Source organism: Sander lucioperca, chromosome 5 (assembly GCF_008315115.2).
Source record: "Sander lucioperca isolate FBNREF2018 chromosome 5, SLUC_FBN_1.2, whole genome shotgun sequence".
NCBI lineage: Eukaryota > Metazoa > Chordata > Actinopteri > Perciformes > Percidae > Sander > Sander lucioperca.
This window is the reverse complement of record NC_050177.1, coordinates 33,753,743-33,767,534: the sequence shown is the minus strand read 5'-3', so window position 1 is coordinate 33,767,534 and position 13,792 is coordinate 33,753,743. Positions and strand designations below refer to the sequence as shown.

At 42.4% G+C, this 13,792-nt stretch overlaps 1 protein-coding gene across 1 annotated transcript; it reads left to right on the top strand.

Moving 5' to 3' along the window:
- Positions 1 to 1,967: 1,967 nt before the first annotated feature.
- tgfb1a (transforming growth factor, beta 1a) lies at positions 1,968 to 13,389 on the top strand. Its single transcript, XM_031285154.2, has 6 exons — positions 1,968 to 4,128; positions 9,681 to 9,959; positions 10,581 to 10,815; positions 11,120 to 11,270; positions 12,562 to 12,672; positions 12,793 to 13,389. Exons 1-6 carry the CDS (start codon positions 3,804 to 3,806, stop codon positions 12,838 to 12,840), a joined length of 1,149 nt encoding a protein of 382 aa, XP_031141014.1. The 5' UTR covers positions 1,968 to 3,803; the 3' UTR covers positions 12,841 to 13,389.
- Positions 13,390 to 13,792: the final 403 nt, after the last annotated feature.

The following is a 13,792-nucleotide window of genomic DNA, read 5'->3' as shown; positions in this document are numbered from 1 at the left end:
ATTTAGTATTTTACTTTGTTGTATTTCTACTTTAACTTGAGTAAAAGATCCCAGTGCTTCTTCTACCACTGTGTATGTACTGAAATAGGAACATGCCTGTGTGCTTTACATGCTTTTCAATAAAGTTGCATAGCAAGCCTCATTCAACTGCCCAGTATAGCTTTACCAGTCACAAAAAAGCTACAGCATCATGTCACTCTGCCACAGATATGACATGTATGCTGGACCATCTCTGATGTGGTCGCATGATTTATAGGCTGTTCTGTTTTCTATGTTGACTGTGAATATATTTTTCCACCGAGGTCCTCCCTCGGCTCGTCTGGCTCTGAGACTTTACCACAGCTCTATGGGATACTCTGCAGAATAAGGCGGGGAATCATTTAGGACTTCACAGTGAATGATGGGAAAGCAGACTATGTTGCACTCTTGTGCTCAGAGACACACAGACACCTTGAGGTGCTGGCATCATGGCCTTGTGGTGGAGGGTATGAAATGCCCCATGGCAGACTAGTAAGACGTGCTGGTTGAACGGGGTCAGTAAGGCACGTAGGTTGTTGTGTTCAGAGGCCCAAGAAGTATATTAGAAGACCAATGGAGAGCAGAGAAAATAGGACAGAACATTTACTTTTGGGTTAGGGTTAGGATTTTGAATGAGGCTTCATTTGCACAACAAGAACTCTTGAGTTGCTTGAGCAAAATGTAGCGCAGTGTTCAGTGGCTTCCTCTGTTGCTTTCATATTCTGTTTGTCTGATAGTGACTCAGTCACCATTAATTTTATCACCGGATGCATCTCTGGTTAAAGGAGGAAAAAGGAAATGCTCCTTATCTTTGTTTTTTAAATACAAGACTGTTAACCAAAGCAAAATCTGTGGCTATATGGAAGAATGTGCTGCTCATCTCAGATCTCAGACAAAATAATACAGGAAGATTTGTAATTATGTCTGCTGTACACCTTCTCTGTACCTCGATGACACTACTGTTATAACAGTTGTGTACATTTGTCCTATGCAGTTGTGTTTGTCTGGAAAAAAAAAGAGTCTGGATCAGAAAAAAAGACAAAATATTTAAACATAAGGGTTGAGGTTGATGACCTGAGTTGTCACCAAGAGGAAAATCCTCCTCTAAATGATGTACCATCTTTTGCCAACAGGCGGCAGTGCACACCCATCAAGGCTCCCACAGATCAACACAGCAGAACAAGGTACAGTGATACTGTAGTTGTTGACAATTGATAGCCACACTGTTGTTGTTACCCTCTTATCATTAATGGTAATTGGATATATAGTGCTGTTGACACTGGAACAACTTGTCTGTAGTATCTTTGTTTGATTGATCATTTTTTCTGTTATGATTATTGCTGGTATTTTAGGGGATTTTTGCCTTGGGTTTTCCTATGTTAAATGTCAACGCTTATTGCTGGTGTTTGATGAATAGCTCATTCTTCGTAACTGTCGCAGATAATAGAAGACAATAAACAACCATGTGAAACACATTTAGGACAAAACCAAAAAAAACAAAATCCAAGACCAAAGACTGAACTATGGCAATTTACTATCTTTACTTCCCAGATGAATCATCCCTCAGACAGAGACGAAATGATTGAAACCATCACTGTTTTGTTTTAGTCTAGATTTCCTTTTGAAAATACACAATCTGCCCTCTAAAAAGCACCCAGACGTAGGTCAGTGCACCACACAGTCCTGCCCTGTTGGCTCTCCATCCCTTGAAATTCACCGCTCTACTTTTAGACATGCTGTGGCTCAGTTCTTTGGCCTGGCAGGCATTCACCTTCACAGCCTCCAGGTAAATGTGGCGGTCAGTTGGTGGGACACTAGTGCCATGCAGGGCTTGTTGACATGTCAGTCATCACTGTCTCAGTGGCAGACAGGGCATGAGTGTGAGAGAGCTGGTTCCTCAGTCAGTCATTCAGCGTGTTCAGCTCCTGGCTTCCTGATGTGGACAGAAGGCAGGCAGCAGAGCTCTGTTAAACAGCAGATGTTTTACACTGCGTCCGTTACCCTCATTTCCTGGGCGGAGAGCTCCTCGCTGTATTAGACGAGTAACAGGAACCAGAAAAAAAAGAGTTAGAGAGAGAGGGAGAGAGAAGTTAGCTGAGCTTGGAGCTCCCACAAATCACTTTGTCACCAGCAAGCTCTGACAAGCACCAGGAGAGAGGGAGCGCACACGGAGAAAGGGAGAGAGACAGGGAGTTAAATAGAGGTGCAAATAGGGAGTTGTGTCAGAGGAGACTCGAGAAGGGAGGTGTGAAGAAGCTGCAGAGGGCATTACCGAGGTGATACCGATGGATGGATATAGGGAAGAGACAAGACTACAATCTGATTCTCAAAACACTGTGATCTAAGAGGGACTGTTACTCCTGCTGTTGTTGCTGCTGCTGGGTCTGGATGCTACTCATTTAGAGAGAAGGTGTGTCAAACTTAACATTTTGTTACAAGAGGACAGTGTTTGATTGACAGACATTGCTGTATTTTTTATCTTCTGATAGCATCCCTCGCTTGAGCTGTTTCCATCTCTGGCTCGATACACTGAGATCCCATCATTGTGTTACAGAGACAGCTGCTCTGTGTGTGAAGTAGGCATGAGTCGGAGGCGTTGAAAGCATTCTCTGGTGAACTGCAGCTGTACACAGATCACATGCTGTTATTGCTAAAAAGAGGTAGTCAGAACGGAAAGCAATACAAGTTTATCAGATGTTTTTTTTCCGTGGGGACATTTCTTGATGGCTTGACTGCATACATGTAGGTGTGTGAACTGGTGTAGAATAAGTTAGTGAGATTTTTAGATACTACAATATACTTTCTTTGCACAGTGGATATTTGATTAGCTCTGGGTTGACTCAAAGCCCCTGGGGTCATCTGATCAAACTTAAAAAAACAGAGAAATAGGACACCCATTATTCCCCTTTAAGCGCGGGACGTATCTTTGCTATTTTCTCTTTCTTGGAGACATTTAGAGAAGGCCTGTTTGACACATCCATGTTCAGGTCCGTTCTGAATCATCGGTGAAGAGGCCTTGTGGGTCAAGGAAGACAGGAAACAGTGTCAGCTGAAAAGATAGGAAGCACGTTGGGTTCTGCCAGAACCACTCTTCATTTTGCTGAGTGTTGTACAGATCCCTTTCCATTCACTCGTCTCTGGGGACATGTAAAGAGAGACTGCCTGGTGAGCAACACAGCCTTGAGCTGACACATGGAGGTTTACTTGCTTTGAGTAAGAAAGGATTTTATTTAATATTGTGGGTGGAGGCTTGAAATCATATCACAAGTTGGTCTGTGAGTACAGAACCAGCTCTGTTTAGTATTTGAGTGTTGGTAGATGTTTTTGAACTCACTGAGTATCTTCTGAGTCTCTCGCACTGTCTGTGTACATGTTTGGCCGGGCTCTGTTAGCATTTGACAGCTCCGCATTGGACTCATATCAACGTCTGGGACGTCATTGTGTTACCTGTGTGGCTGAGTCAGAGGCTGGCTCATCACTCGACGTCTGTCTACCCACTGAGATTCTCTCCAACTGCTTCTATGCAAAGAAGACACAAGTGTTAGGTGGTTTTCACAGCAGCAGCGACAGCAGTGGCACCAATAGTCCCGAACTTTGAGGACTCTCCACACTGCTTTAATTGTTCTGTTGTGTGTCAACACCTTGCGTCACTCACACCTCTCCACAGAGGGATTCACTGTTCTATAAGCATCCTCGGTCGGAGGAAAGGCAGTGAAAGAAAAGGTGAGGGAGGATTTGCTAAGAACCAAAGCGCATAAGAGGTTGCAAGCAGTCAGGTTGGCACCATGAAGCTGGCGCTCTTGATGCTCATGGCTGTGTACACGGTGGGCAACGTAAGTGGTATGTCTACATGTAAGACGCTGGACCTGGAGATGGTGAAGAAAAAGCGCATCGAGGCCATCAGGAGCCAGATCCTCAGCAAACTGCGTTTGCCGAAAGAGCCGGATCAGGCAGGAGATGAGGAGGAGATCCCTACCCCCCTGCTGTCCCTCTACAACAGCACCAAGGAGATGCTGAGGGAGCAGCAGACCGAGGTACAGACAGACATCTCAACTGAACAGGAGGAGGAAGAGTACTTCGCCAAGGTGCTGCACAAGTTCAACATGACCGGTGAGTATCAAATAACTCAGAACAGAAATACATCAGTCATGTGCGCACATGGACGCCCATTGTCGAGAATGGGGGCAATTGCTGATGGCTTAACTACAGCACTAAGAATGTCAAGTCAAAGTTGGAGTGTCATTTATGCTCCAACATTTACAGGCACTTGGTGCACACTGCTTAAGTCACACACACATGGAAGCAAAGATCCCAGGGATGACTGTTTCCATTTTTCATCAGATCTAACATTAACAAGGAAATCTGGGAAAATAACAGGTGCCCTTTGAAACGAGAACTACAAATGCATAAAAAAATAAGGTCTAAGGTATTTTGTCGTTCAAAGCCAATATGTCATCCACCCCAATTCAGCATAAATAAGCCAAGGCACAATGGGTATAGGTTTTCCTACAAAACAACGTATAGACTTATAGAGAAATAATCGCTCTCATATGGTGGTGTCTGTATCTGCAGCGACCCTGTCCTCTGCCTGTATGTTCTCATTTTGCTGTATTCAGGATGTTTCTGGGCGTTAACCTCTATAAAAAAATAAATAAAAAAAAATAGCAACCAGGTGCCAGAGCGTAAGCACCCATCTAACAGAAAGCTTCGAAAATATACTGCAGATGAAGCGAGGCTAAACGCCAAGCGGACAAACCTTCCAAAATGAGAGCGAGGGCACAGTTACACATGCGCAAGATTTACATTAGCGAATATTCACCTCCCATTCACTTCCATTCTATTCTACATTCTCTGGTTCCAGTGGCAAAGCAAATTTGCATCGCATGGAGTTCTTTGAACTTTGACCGGCGAAGTTGCAGCCTCAACGAATAGCAAATAACTGTGTGTGGTTAATCCCACTTGCCTGTCATTGGCTGTAGTATTCTTAGGGAGCCCTGATGGAGGTTGTTGCTGTATTGAACAGCCAGTATTGTATGATATTGGCCATGACAATTACAAACTACCCCACAAGAGAGATGCTGCCTGGCTGGCAGTGAGTCGGGAGACAGGCATTTAACGTAAGAAAATGGAAAATGTACCAATAACATATTTCGCAAAAAACAACACTCACAACAACTCAAACAGACTAAAAACCAGCAAACTGATTTACGTGTGCGTCACGTACTGCACTGCCCACATTTAGCACGAATATCGCCTCTTTGGTCACTCGCCTGCATTCGCGCATGTGTGCCCATGCCCTGAATCTGGGGTTGGCTTTTACCCGCTTGCCCAAATTAATCAGCATTTGCCCGATGGCTGGTGTCAGTTCCAATCTTGTCCATAAATTTCCTCAACATGTGTACCCCTTCTGATCTCCACCCAACATCTTCAGGCAGCCTGAGGAGTTCAGAGCTCACAGGCGTTACAAGTTAGCAGGACTGTGTGTTGCATCTGGTCTGATTCTGTGTGTTGCTTTCGTGGTGTCTATGGCATTTTTACTGCTTTATTAGCGATGTTTGTTTGGCTAGCCTGTATATGCTTTTTGTTCAGCCAAATGGTTTTTGGCTGTAATTGTGCAATGACTCCCAAACTATTATGATAAACAGATCTTTTTTTTTGTTTGGTTTCTTTGCTCCATTGTTCTCTACATGCCTATACTCCTCACCCTATCAGGCAGGCATCCACACTATCCCTCTTTTATCCACCACTTCAAAAGAAAGACTTGAGTGGATGGACCGTGCTCAGGAGTGTGCAGAACAAAGGGACTTTAAAAATAAAGGGGCATGATTTTGTTCTGCTTAGTGCAAAACCGAAGAAAAGGAGGGGATTATGAAAAAAAGTGAGAAAACATGAAATGCACTCCTTCACCCTCACCCTGTCTCATTCTCTCTCTTTAGTTTTCTCTTTTTTCTCCCTCTGTCCCTCAGGGATTGGGGGGTTTCCTGTAACTTGAGCATTGGGTTCTCCCTTGCTTATCCTGTCACTTGTTCTCCATCATATCTCCTTCTCCCTGACCCTTTTCCATTTCATTCCCATATCTCTCTGCCCATGATTACCCGTCTGTCTCTCTCTTTCCGTCTCTCTCTCTGCTGAGTTTCCTGAGCTTATTATTAGTGTGTTTGCAGCGTGTTTGTGATGGGGCAGCTTGGCAGGAAGGAAGGCAGGCTGATGGCCACTGAGATCTTGAGTGACTCAGGTCCGGTGCAAGCGGTGCCCATGGGGCGCATGTGTTTCCTACCTCTATGGAATGCCAGAGAACACCTATCTACTTTCTTAACCCTCAGCACATCTCCTTAAAACAGACTCAACCTCTACGCACTGGGAAAATCAAGTGTATGAGTGTACGTGTGTAGGCCTAGCAAGAAGTGTTTTGCAATTATTAAAATTGCTCTTCTGTAAGAAGTAAAAGACAGATGACTGTTTATTAACAAATACTATTCGTCACTTCAATTTGTGGTTTCTTTTTATTGGACGACTCACACTTTCCTGATACCCCAAACAGCCTACAGGGATGCATATTTGTGTGCAGAGCATTTTAGAACTTAATAGTTTTAGCCTCCATCATAGTAATTGTGTGGCGGATAAGGCTAGATTTATTCACTAAATTAACAGTCACATCCCCCCTTGAAGCCCACACAAATTCACCTCTCCCATTTGACATGGTATTGGTCCAAATGTAATTCCGCTCGTTTACAGAAAGAACTCTTTTCCCCTTTTGGAAAGCAGCCACTTTCGGCCGTTCAGGAGTGAAATGAGTTCACTGCTCACTGAGTAATTATTATATTCAAGAGTGAATGAAGCTGCTGCTGCCCTGTGATGAAGAGTAGCAACAAGGGTCGGACAGTATGTGTAAAATAGGGTAGGGTGAGGAAACTAGACATTGACGAATGTGCTGTGGGAGGGTGGAGCTGAGCACATGAAGGAGGCAGGTATTTAGCCTGTTGCTGGAATCTGGTTCCTCCCACTGGTAATTACAGAGCTGTCTCCCTACCTGTCACAACAGCTGTCCCCGGCTTACCTGCAGGTAGGCCCTGATTCAACACACAAATCCCCCCCCACACCCATGTTAGTACGCAGGACAGGCTGCTATCTATCTTTACCCTGAGCAGGAAGAGCAAGGCTTTTTCTCAGCCGAGCATGGAGAAGTCATTTTACACTTTGTCATTTAAAAATGCTGTATTTTGATCGGATGAGCTGTTCAGTGATAGGAAGACGATGCACGCTGAGTTAATTGGAAAGTAGAAGTGAGGATAAAGCTTTAACGTAATTATGGTACTGTAGCCAATATGCTCTTTAGGGGAAGTGATATAATTTCCTGTTTCGTAAACACTTCTAACCCTTAACACATTTACACATTTATCTTAGTTTACTCAAGCTAGCCGGAGACGATAACTTTCCGTGCTTGGTGTTGCTTGGTACGTCATTATCAGTTCACCGCTCTTCGCATACTGTGCACTGTTGTGACACTCCATGTTTCCATTCAAGTACTTACAACTAAACATTTGACTATGCTCTGGGTGGGGCCAGTAAAATGTCATCTCATTTCCTTTTTCACTGCACGCCAGCTCTTTTTCAGTTTCAGTTTGGCTTCACAAGGGGTGAAACACTACCCAAGCAGCAACACAGATGGTGATACTGGTAAATGATACACAAGCAGCCATGGCATGGAGGATCCTGTCACAGCCTGGATTGCAAGTATGCAAGACTGGGTTGTAGCTCCTGTCAGAAAGTAATTCCCGGACTTAAGAGCAGAGAATCCCGGCTTTGGCAGGCTGAGGCAGAGTAGAAGGTTTGGGCCTGCGCCAGACCTGGCTCCATTGATACACATCTCCAATTTCTCTGCACCCCCACTCACAGCCTTTCACCACTCACAACTGTGACTTATATTCATACGAGTGCATTCTTCACTTCACTGCTGTTTTCTTTGCCTGTTACAACCCCCTTCCTTCTACACCTCCTCTCACTCTCTCTTTCTACACAGTGATTCACTCTCTATCATCTTCCTTCCATCTTCCACTTATCTTTGCACGTCTCCGTCCGACTTAATCCTTCGTAATGTAACGCTGGTAGATTTATGGTGTTAAAGGCTCCAGTAGCTTGGCTCTGTTTTCTATCAGCCTCTGCAAGGGGAATGTCCCTGCTGTCGTGATATGGGAAAACTGTAAGAAAACAAAACTCTCTCTATGGTCAACTTTACAGCAGCTGGACTAGATGAATGTTTGGCTGCAGTTAAGATAATTGAGTAACACTGTGAATTTGGTTATTCCATTTTATTAGTGTGTGTGCAGAATTCTGAAGTTTGGTTATGAAAAACAGTAACAAACATCCCAGGGTTACATTATGTAGTACATTGCAGAGTTTTATGCATCAAATGTGCAAATATAGTAAAGCAAATACTTATAGAAATGACTTTTTAAAACAGTGCAAATGCAGAAAAGCATTCATATCTAAAAGAATCTGAACTTGGACTTGAAATGGACCTTATTCTTTGAACGTCATGTCCATTAATTATTCTTTTAGAGCACCCATTTGTCTCAATGTCCTGTTTAGAATAGTTCAAAAAGTGTACGTTCTTGTGCCAAAAGATCTTGCAGTAAAGTGAGTTTTCTGTGTAGACCGTTATTGTGGCCTGCCAAATATAAAAAACACAACAGAGCTCCACAAACCCTCCATGACCACCAAATGGATTTGCCTTATACCAAAACCTTTCGGTACTGCTTCTGTTGTTCTCATCCTCCATCCATCCACTAATATTGGTCTTTGATCAGGAACCTGGAGGAAAATAGGGAATGAAAGGTGAGGAGAGGAGAGAAACACAGCACAAGTGTGTGCCTCTGATCCAATATTTATATTCTCCTACATACGCTAGAAAGTGCTCTGTAGTTTTGCTTTTATATTTTTGATAAAATAACAAATTCTAAAAGACTAGAAAATATCATAAATAGCTCTTTAACCAGAACAAAAGACGCACCAGCGAGTCCAAGCGATGTTTGACAACACTCTTACTCAAAAAGCATTATTTCAGAATTAAATTTTAGACATTTACTTACTATTTTATTCATATATTACACTACGTGTGTGAACCCAATACTTTTGTAAACTCATTTCAAGCCACAAAACGATCAAGTTTAGGTTTGTATTCACAAGAGATTTGAAAAATATCAAAAAGCGACCATCACCTTTTTCCACTTTAGGGCCAAATTATCTCTTTACACATTGCTCTGGAACACTATTCAGAAAGCTTAGTTTGTTCTGAAAATTTTGATATATTACACATGGGTATCTGGATATATGCAAATATCCTTAAAATGTGAATTTAAGAAGAAATATTTAAATGCCCTTAGACCTCAGCGGGTTAAAAAGTGCAGACCAAACAGTTTCAACGCTTAAAAGAAGAACATTTAAATCTCATTTCCCATTCAAAGTAGTTCCTCATCTGTATGGATAAGGTTGGTTTAAGACACTAGATTATATGACAGGCCAGTAACACATCCGTTTTCCATTTGTTTCTCTAATATGCCTTTATACATCCAAAGACTCAGTCGTCATCTGTGTTAAGATTAATTAGTGCCCGACATGGTTTTGTGAAATCTCCTAATAAGTAATTGTTTTAAATCCCACAGCCAAAAATGACACAGTGACCACCAAGACCTCCAAAAGCTTGTTCTTCAACATCTCTGAGATTCGGCAAAGTGTGGGGGATTACCGCCTGCTGACCAGTGCGGAGCTACGGATGCTCATCAAGAAACCCACAATAGCTTCTGAGCAGCGGGTGGAGCTGTACCAGGGTCTGGGAACATCGGCCCGCTACCTCGCTTCCCGCTTCATCACCAACCAGTGGAAAGACAAATGGCTGTCCTTCGATGTCACTGAGACGCTGCAGAACTGGCTCAAAGGGACCGGTGAGATAAATAAGCTTTGTTTATTGCTCTGGTACCACTATGCCCCTATGTCCAGTGGTGGAAGAAGTATTCAGATCCTTTACTTAGAAAAAAGTACTAATACCACACTGGTAAAATACAATGTTACAAGTAAAAGTCCGCATTGAAAATGTTACTCAAATAAAAGTATGTAAGTGGATCATCAGGAAAATGTACTTAACAGAAAACTCCTCACGTTTTAGAAACTGGAAACAATCAAAACAGTTCTGTTGGGTAGTTTAATTTATAATAAAACATATTTTATAAACTACATGTGTTTTGTGTGCAAAAATCTTAATTTGTAAGTAAAGTCACTTAAACTGTCAGATTAATGTAGTGGAGTAAAAAGTACAATATTTCTCTCTGAAATGTAGCGTAGTCGGAGTAGAAAGTGGCATGAAAAAAAGATTCAAGTAAAGTATAAGTACTTAAAAGTTGTACTTAAGTACAGTACTTTAGTAAATGTACTTAGTTACATTCCACCACTGGCTAGTCCAGTTGTTTAGTGCAACCTCATGCAATTTCCAGATGATATTTACTTTCACAGATAGAGTAAGCAACCAGTTTTAAATTGCTCAATGTTGTAAATTTCTGTCTCACCAGAGTATGAGCAGGTTTTCCAACTTCGGCTGTTCTGTGAATGCAGCCAGACAAGCGACGACAGTGTCTTCGGTTTTACCATCTCTGGGATCGAGCCTGGTAGGGGAGACACAGGGACTATACAAATGTTGACGCAGCAACCACCCTACATCCTGACCATGTCCATCCCTCAGAACAGCAGCAGCCACCTCACCTCGCGCAAAAAACGCTCCACGGAGACAAAGGATACCTGTACAGCGTAAGCAGTCCTGCACAAATCACAATTGTTGTGTTGTATTTTATTTCATTGACATTAAAAATGCACTGCGCAATAAATCTTAGAAATTCTTTTAGGATGGGACAGACTTCCCAGATGCAGCTAAAATGTGTACACTGACGGGATGTGTGTAATCTTACATTGAAACTTATTTGAAACTGTTAGTGCAACATTAAAACTGACTGATTTTGAAAATGGACCTTCCACCGCAACTATGCTCAAAGAATCTCAATGCCGTCTCATCGCACACTTCAAAAAAGACATTTCCCTGTTTTCTCTCATGCAGCCAGTCAGAAACATGCTGCGTGAGGAGCTTGTACATCGACTTCAGGAAAGATCTGGGCTGGAAGTGGATACATAAGCCAACAGGCTACAATGCTAACTACTGCATGGGGTCCTGCACCTACATCTGGAATGCTGAAAACAAATATTCTCAGGTATAGTCTAACACCTCACTGTGGCATGCAATCCGCATGCCGTGTGAGGTTTGGCAGCTCAGACTAAAAAACGTTCTTACAACTTCATTTTCTCCCCCTCTGGTTACCATAAGAAATGTGGAACACATGAAGTGGTTAAGTCTGTGTTGTATGAGAGTCACGGCTTGTGAAATGATTGTCGATTAGTTTGTTGACAGAAAATGAACAATTCTGATAACTGATTAATCATTTTATGGCGTGTTTCCACTGCATGGTACGGCTCTGCTCTGCTCAACTCGACTCACTTTTTTGGTACCAGTACTGTCAGTACAGTCTATTTGGTTTTCCAGTGCAGATAGTACGTGTAGGCAGGATTCTCAGCTGATCACCATAGCACCATTGCATGAAACTGCCCTGACATCATCTTCAATCATTTCATTGGCTCCCAAACAAAGGAGCATATGCACTCCGTCAAAAACGGCATAGTGTACGGCATAGTTTTGCGGGCTGTGATTTTTTTTTTTACAATCTGGGTGGAGTGAATTAAAAAAAAGTACAACCGCTATTGATGGTAGCTTGGCAATTCAAAAATGGCGGCTTAGTGCAGGATTGTCCTGAGTCGCGCTAGTGTCGGTTCTCTCTGGCCAGTCAGTGGCCTACAGTGTTTTAACTCCCCCTTGTAGTATCGGCTCAGCTCGCTTGGAACCTTGAACAAGGTGGTAACAAAGAAATATCAGGTACTATCCACAGCCTTGCCAATGGAAAACCAAAAAAAAGAGCGAGTCAAGTCATACAAATGCCATGGAGAAATGCCATGGGTCAAACATCAGTGCTTCCAGTTTCTCAAATGTGAGATTTTGCTGCTGCTGGAAGACATTTTCCCCCAATTTTTTGACATTTTATAGACTAAACAATGAATTGATTAATTTGATAAAATAACCTAATAATATTCTAATTGTTAAAGACACTAATCCTTAGTTGCAGGCCTAATTTAAATAATATAGCACTTTGACTGATACCAAAACCACTTTTTTTCTGACTGAAATATCTCGACAACTACCGAATGGATATCCATGGAGTGTTGTATTAATCAATCAAGGAATGTTTAATTTACACATATTAAATGAAATATACAAAGACTAATCAAGAAGCAACACTTTGTGGCTTATATGTGGATTTGAATAAAAGCACGCTCCTAACTCGAACTGTATTATTATTATCTAGTATTATTGCTTTGCATGACATGTTTGTGATGAAATTCTGAGCTGAGTTTCTCTGTTTTCATGTCTTTCTTTCATATAATTGTCTACAGATTTTGGCCCTGTACCAGCATCACAACCCAGGAGCCTCTGCCCAGCCCTGCTGTGTTCCCCAGACACTGGAGCCCCTGCCAATCCTCTATTACGTGGGCAGGCAACACAAGGTATCTATACCGCAGCCAAGTAACCTTCATTCGGAGGTGAAATGTTTACAGAACATTATAGGTGAAAGAAACACTTGATTTTACATGATTTATCACATTACTGTTGATTTTCACTTTCAGGTGGAGCAGCTGTCCAATATGATAGTGAAGTCCTGCAAATGTAGCTAAAAATGGATCACAATGCTCTGCCTCCCCTCAAACATATACAGAGATGTGTTTGAGACCACAGAGAGGAGCCTGACGAAGATAAAAAGGGGGACGAGAAGGATGTGGAAAATAGGAACAAAATAGTTAAAAGTCATTTTACGGGACCTTTGTGGTCCACTTTTCCTCCTGCGAGCTCTACCATCATCATGTTGAACGCACCAACCGTGGACTTCTTTATATAAAGATATCCTTTTCTATGTGTATATACTTTTTCCCTGCAGTAGTAAAAACATCTGTCTTGAAATGAATTAATTTATTTGTTGGAGGGACAGGTCGGTAAAGAAGTGATTTACATGTATAAAAGTGTGTCAGTTTGACATGGAAAAGGATTGAAATGATTTATAAAACCCCAAAACAGGTGGATAAAGGATGCCAAAGGACATGAGGACCAAAATGACCTCGATGGAAGAATGCTTTTGTTTATACAGATGATTGTCTGGGATATTTTTGTTATTTCCAAATCAACTTCCTTATGTGGTCACAGTTAAAGGTGCTAAATCCCAGGTATGGGGTTTTCCTGGAAGATAATGCTACAGGTGTTTTTTGTTGCACTGTAAAGGACAGCAGACAACCACAGGGACAGTCCGACCTGGGGGAACTCCCTCTGACTGAGAGGCTGGAATCGTCAGCCAACTGAGCAAACGTTTCACACGAACCGTCCATCAGTTTCGCTTGTCGTTCCAAGTTTTGCGTGTTTGTTTTCTCAACCCACGTGATTTATACAATGCTTGTTTTGTGTTCATAGCTGAATGTTTGTCCTTTATGAAGCCTCCCATGCTGTCAAAGCCATGAGTAATATCAGTGGCTGTAAGAGTGATGACACCACGTTTTTCCTCCCTCTCAGGATTTACAGCCAGCGTGTTGTCTTTAGATGGTGAGGGTCAGGGGGATGTGGTTGTGGTGTTGGTTTTAG

Coding starts and splice junctions, on each gene's coding strand:
- tgfb1a (XM_031285154.2), top strand. CDS start 3,804: ATGAAGCTGGCGCTCTTGATGCTCATGGCTGTGTACACGGTGGGCAAC. Junction 9,960..10,580: donor GAACTGGCTCAAAGGGACCG/GTGAGATAAATA, acceptor CTGTCTCACCAG/AGTATGAGCAGGTTTTCCAA. Junction 12,673..12,792: donor ACGTGGGCAGGCAACACAAG/GTATCTATACCG, acceptor TTTCACTTTCAG/GTGGAGCAGCTGTCCAATAT.